The sequence below is a fragment of the Panicum virgatum genome, chromosome 8N (genome assembly GCF_016808335.1).
Source record: "Panicum virgatum strain AP13 chromosome 8N, P.virgatum_v5, whole genome shotgun sequence".
In the NCBI taxonomy this organism is placed as follows: domain Eukaryota; kingdom Viridiplantae; phylum Streptophyta; class Magnoliopsida; order Poales; family Poaceae; genus Panicum; species Panicum virgatum.
The window spans coordinates 50,495,239-50,501,286 of record NC_053152.1 but is presented as its reverse complement, the minus strand read 5'-3'; the positions used below and the strand labels follow the sequence as shown (position 1 = coordinate 50,501,286).

The 6,048-nt window shown below is 50.1% G+C and overlaps 1 protein-coding gene across 1 annotated transcript; it reads right to left on the bottom strand.

The window, feature by feature from the left end:
• Window positions 1-2,878: 2,878 nt before the first annotated feature.
• On the bottom strand, window positions 2,879-4,673 carry LOC120686742. Its single transcript, XM_039968948.1, has one exon. The coding sequence runs from the start codon at window positions 3,926-3,928 to the stop codon at window positions 3,158-3,160; it is 771 nt and encodes a 256-aa protein (XP_039824882.1). The 5' UTR covers window positions 3,929-4,673; the 3' UTR covers window positions 2,879-3,157.
• Window positions 4,674-6,048: the final 1,375 nt, after the last annotated feature.

Genomic DNA, 6,048 nt, shown 5'->3' with positions numbered 1-6,048 from the left:
ATCACACACATACTGTAGTTTCCGAACTAATTAAACAAGAGGCTTCTTCACATGATCACCTGCTCTGCATATTGGTGCCAAAATGCCAGCTCCAGGGTCATCCCCTGGTATGTAGGCTAGCTACTAGACGAATCTCACGTTCGCTTAAAGACTACAGAAAGCTAAGGGCAACCTGTCCGTGTCAAGCTTGCACGGCAGGAGCATCTCCTACGTAAGAGCAACTCCGGTAGAGAGAGTAAATGAGCTTCCATATTAAGATTTACTCGGTGAACATTAAAAATTCATCTCCAGCAGGGGAGCAAATGGGTTGCCATTTTAGTAGGGCTTCCAAATTTCTTCCCCACCCCCGATTTGGTGGCTCTCTATTTGGTCTGCCAACTGTGGGCCCCACCGATTTTTTTTCATTTCCTTCTTGCCTGATCCCTGTGCGGCCGGTGACCGGCGAGCTCTGGCTCCTCCGCCGCCACGCCGCCGACGCCACGCTGCCGGCCGCGTTCCGCTTCCTCGCCACCCCCGCTCCGGCCAGCTCATCCTCCCCGGCTCCGGCCCGCCTCCTCGCCTACCGCCCCCGCCACGGCCCCCACCCTAGCCGCCACGCGGCCCTGCCGGCCGAGGCGCCGCCCTGCTCGGCCTCCTCCCCGCATCTGACGTCCTGCGCTCCAGCTTCAGGATCCATGCCAGGCAACGTGGGGCGGGGACGGAGCGCGCGGCGCAGGCGAGGCCGCGTCCGTGACGAAAGCGCCAAGGAACGGGATGGATCGGGGGCGGCGGTGCTGAAGAACACGCCGGAAGCCGGGAGTGGGATTCGCGCCGCGCCGTGGGGAAGAATGTTGCGACGGAGCCCGCCCGACCGGTTTTATCGCTGGCCGAATCGAGCAGCTTCGAGGGGCAGGGCTAGGGCGGGTCCAGGGGGGCGCACGAGCACGAGCAGCACAGCACCGATCCTCGTCGCCTTCGCTTTCGTGCGTGCGCTGTGGCCTGACGTGATGGGATGGGGCGATGGATCTTTCCTTCCCCCCTCGGATCCACGCTAGGATCATCAGGGCGCCCAGCGAGAGCTCGCCGGCGGCGCGGCCGCCCGAGGAGGAGCCGGAGCCGGCATTCTTGGCCTCGGAGAAGAGGTAGGACATGGACATGACGGGGAGCAGGAGCGAGAGCGCCGAGGAGAGGAAGACGCGGACCTTGGGGTAGAGGGTGGCGCTGACGTTGGAGATGACAGGTGGGACCCAGTTGTCAGATTAAAAAATAGAAGCCTGTTTACTCAGCTCTGTTGGAGTAGAGACTCATATTTGAGTGAACAAAATTTAGAAATGAGTTTCTAAATAAGTATTTGCTCACCCAAATTTAACATCCTACTGGAGTTGCTTTAATTGACTCGTGGATCGGGGAGAGGAGAGCAGCTGAGCTAGGACGAAACTGCCTTGCGACTTCTTGCATGCAGGACCATCACACCCTCTTCCTGTTGCCTTCCTCATCACTCGTCCACTCTAAAAAGTTAGCATCTACTGTTGTATGGATCACTGTGTCATGGATACAGTGTTGATTTTGGCGTCTTCCCTATCTAGCCTTCTGCCTTCAGTCATAATGCACTCACATTCCTCAAAAAAAGAAAGAAAGAAAGGAAAACTCCACATTAACGAATTACTACTCACTGACTGATACCAAGAGTGAGCTACTAGTAAATTGGAAAAGATTCCTATATCCGTTAGGGTTCATCCATTCCAGATAAGTCTTCTGAACTGATGGCGAGGAAAGTGGTTAACTGCCAAAATGGCAGCTGCTTCTGTCCATTTATGCAGCACTTGTGGAAATTCCAAGTAAGCTAGACTTGACAGTTCCTGACTTGTGTGGATTATTGTGAATCAATCTTTCTAGCTGACCTCTGCTTCGGCCCCAACCACTACCATCAGGAGTCACACACTGACGTAACCACGCAATGTGCTTTGCTAGTTGATCAGTCCACAATGCAATCATATTTCCATGGGAATAGCTTCTAGCAGACTATTGGGTGAGATTAAAGTATACTGCATGTCTGATATTTGTCCAGGAATCTTTTCTGCATCTTTCAAATAAACTTTGGCTGCACAGAGCAATATAATCAGAGAAAAAATGCATGGGAACAAACAAAGATGGCAGACTTGTGGTGTGCACACTGGCCACAAAACTCAAAGGCCTAAGAATTTATTTATCTACTTATTTTGAAAACAGAAACTCAAAGAGCTGGAAGGAAATACTAACTAAGAAATGCTTAAAGTGCGTTGCAGGCAGCAGGCATGGAGGCACAGTACAACTGCACATGAAGGCATGATATGATCAACGGCAATGGGAATATATCACCTTTTCCCTGATGCTTTCACTGCAGAAATAAATAAAATAAATTCCATACTTTAGACTTCATTCGAAAGGCCTGGAAAATGTTTGCTACCATCAGATAAAGTGATGATGGCATTGCTTATTGTTTCCTCACACATGTTCTCCCAGCTCCTTGTTCTAAAGGCGGTGTGAATAAAGGTGTCACCGAAAGACCCCTAAAAGGGACTCCAGAAGAAGACTTGGGAAAAATTTGCAAGGAACTTGGATTCTGAACTAACTAAAGGAGGTGGCTTGAATTATGCCAAACTACCAAAATAATAGTAAGAAAGGAATCGGTAAACTTGACAGAAATTGCAAGGGAATTGCATTTTGGGTATGTACTTTTCGTCAGGTTGATTGATTATCAGAAAGTGCAAATCTGCACTTTCAGACAAGCCGGTAAGGGCTTTCAGATATCACAATCCATGTGCATAGCTGTATGCATCCTTCAATTATTCCCCATTGTTTTTACGAGTACAATCAGACACCAAGTAAAAAGCATACCAAAAAGGCTCCAATGAGGCACTGCACCAAGCTAAACATTTCTACAGAAACTAACACCTCACAAGGTCACAAATTGACAAAGAATAAGAAGAAAAAAGCATATTTATCTGAAATTATCAATTCCTCATCACTTTGATGTTATATACATCCAATTTGGCATGATCACAAGACCATTGACCAAACAAAAAAAAGAAGAAAGTTTACATCACAAGAGCTACACTAGAACACTGAAACACAGGAGGTAGCAGCTGTACCGAGCAAGTTAATCCAGCAAAACCTCTGATTTATATGGACAACTCCCTCACTGATGGCCACCGCCGGCTGTGGTCGGTGAAGGCAGGGGGATGACCCGGTTGTTCTTCCCCACAACGATGGTAATGTACCCGCCCTCTTCCTCGCCGGCGACCGGCGACGTCGTCTGTGGCGGCGGCGACCTCCGCGCCCTCATCGCCTCCTCGGCCAGCGCCCGGCGGTACAGCTTCTCCTCCGCGTCTTTGAGGAACTGGAACTTGGGTGGCGGCGACACCGTGGGGCCCGGGCCCGGGCTCGCCGCCGGGGACTCGAAGAGCGGGTTGTAGGAGTTGTCCATCGCCGCCGTCGGCCCCGGCGAGGCCTCCGGCGTGAGGAACGGCGGCGTCTCGGAGCAATGCAGCAGCTCGCCGAGGCTGCGGCTCCTGCTGCGGCCGTCGTCGGACTCGAGGTCCTCCCGGGTCTCCTCCTTGATGGTGAACAGCAGCCGCGTGGGGCCGACGACGCTGCCAAGCCGCATCAGCTGAGCCTCCACGGTCTCGTCATCGTCCTCCTCTCCATCGCCGCCGACGGCCACGGACACGGCGGCCGGCTCCTGGACCGCGTAGGTGGACGCGAGGGCCGGGGGCTTCTTGAAGCAGAAGAGCTGGAGCAGCTCGCGGGAGGACGAGGACGGGGACGAGGCCGCGTCGGAGATGGCGGCGGCGCGCCGGCGCAGCCGGCGCTTGTGCACGAAGATGTAGTAAAGCTCGGCGGTGAGCGCTAGTAGGAGGAGCGCCGACACCACCGCGAGCCCAACACCAATTCTACTTAAAGCTCGCATCTTTTCCCTTCTTCTTCGAAGCAAGCTACTAGTTGGGATCCACCATTGGAGGGAGGTAGGGAAGAATCAAAGAACAGAGGAGCAAGAGAAAGAAAGAACAGCTGGATGCAGCCTCAAAAAGCTTGCTTGTTTTGGTAAGAGAAACCAGGTCAGTCAGATTCTTCTCCTGCTGCTCAAAATCTCAGAATTTACTCAGAGATTGACACAGGGCAGGGGAGCTGCTGAATCCACAAAACTCAGTCAGGATTTCTCCACCTTGGTTCTGACAGTCAGCAACCAAGAACGGTTAGAAACTGCAACAACAGCAACAACCACCGGTGGGAACAGAGAAACCTGCCAAGAACAGCTGCAACAGTGGGAGCAATAAAAGAGCTGAGCAGGGGAAGAGGAAAGAGCAGAGACAGTTGACCCAAACCAAACCAGGGTGAGGGGAGCAGCTCCAGCGAGGAAGAAGAGGACCGAGCAAACCAGAGCGACAGAGCAAAAAGGAGCAGCAAGCACAGAGAGGAGACAGAGTGCACCGAAACAAATGCAGCAGTGACTACTGACTTGTATGGTGAATTGGTGATAAGGTGAGGAGGGCTCCGCGTCCAAGAGAGAGAAGGAGAGAGGAGAGAGAAGCTGGAGGTAGGAGACAGGGGACGGCTTCACATCACATGGGGGAGGTGGTGGTGCTGAGTGAGACCTCAGAGGGTGAGCGTGTTTGTGCTGTTTGCTTGTGCAAAAGCCAAGCAAAGATTGTCTTTAAGGACAGATGGAGAGGGAGAGCATCATATAAGAATAAAAAATAAAGTAGAGGTGTCTGGATTTGGAGCAAGTCATGGATTGGATTGCGGATGCTGATGCCGTGGATTAGCTTAGGTTAGCTAATCAGGGTTCAGAGAATCCACCATCCTCCGTGTTAGTTATACTCTAGAAAACCCCCAACTCGGTTCTCTGAATTGTTTTCTGATGATGTTGGTGACTCTGTCTGAAATTTCGATCGTTGGGAGGTGCACTGGCCCGTGGCGCCCAAGATTCTCACCAGCAAAATATTACTGACGCCGGGATTGACCGATAAAAACTCTACTGATTTTCATAAGCAGCTTGCAAAAACAACTGATTCTACCTGCCGTTGCCGCAGTGACACTGAAAATGAAAACTACTAATTCGCAACTAGTCTCAGTTCAGTGCATAAGCTCGATCTAGCTTTACTTTTGCAGGAGTTTAGGACTTTAATCATCTCGAGACAAGGGCTATGATCTATCTACTTACCAACACATGCTAGACATAATCCATTGCACTAACGTGCATGCTACTAGCACTTACTAGGCTCATCAATAATCCATTGCACTGGGCCCTTGCATTGTGATCTTCCATTCCATCCGGCTACTGTTCCACTGGATACATGATATCTCAAAATATTCAGGAAATAAATGATTTTGTAGGTGGCGAGGGACGACATGTCCTTGTCTGCTGGTCCCAGCTTGGGCGTAGCTGCTAATACAGACCACCACGCTTCACATGCTGAATGAAGTGCAGAAGCAAACAATGCTTCAGCTCATTGTTCAGCAGCTTCTCACCAACCGTATAACTGCAGATGTATACAGGTTAACAGGTACGCATACAGACAAAGGGTATTTAATGAATCGTACAGCCGTGTGGTCCTCCTATATGTGTCGATCTCTCTCCACAATCTAGTAGTATATTTTCAATCATCTTCACTGTACAAACATGTAGCTTTGTATACGGGTCCAAGTGCAGGATTATGTTTTACATCTGAAACAAGCTTTTCAATAAGCATCCTGCTGTGTCTGAGATAGATATACTTGCAGAAAGATCATCATAATAAAAAGTGTCTAGCACTCACTGTGTAGTGCTCAATGTAGCCGTTTATGTTCTTTTTAAAGAAAAAAAGGAAATCCATGAGGAGTCAGGTGGTGGACCAATTTGAAAATTCATATGATCAGAATGGCTACCTTTACCTCTTGTTGTTTTGGGTTTCTCTATCCACCAGAAACTATATTACCACTAATATATCTATGTCTTAGTCCCCCCCCCCCCAAAAAAAATACCAGTATTATACACTGTACATGTCATCTCAGAGGGGGGAAAATGCTTACATACAGTGGCGCAAAGAC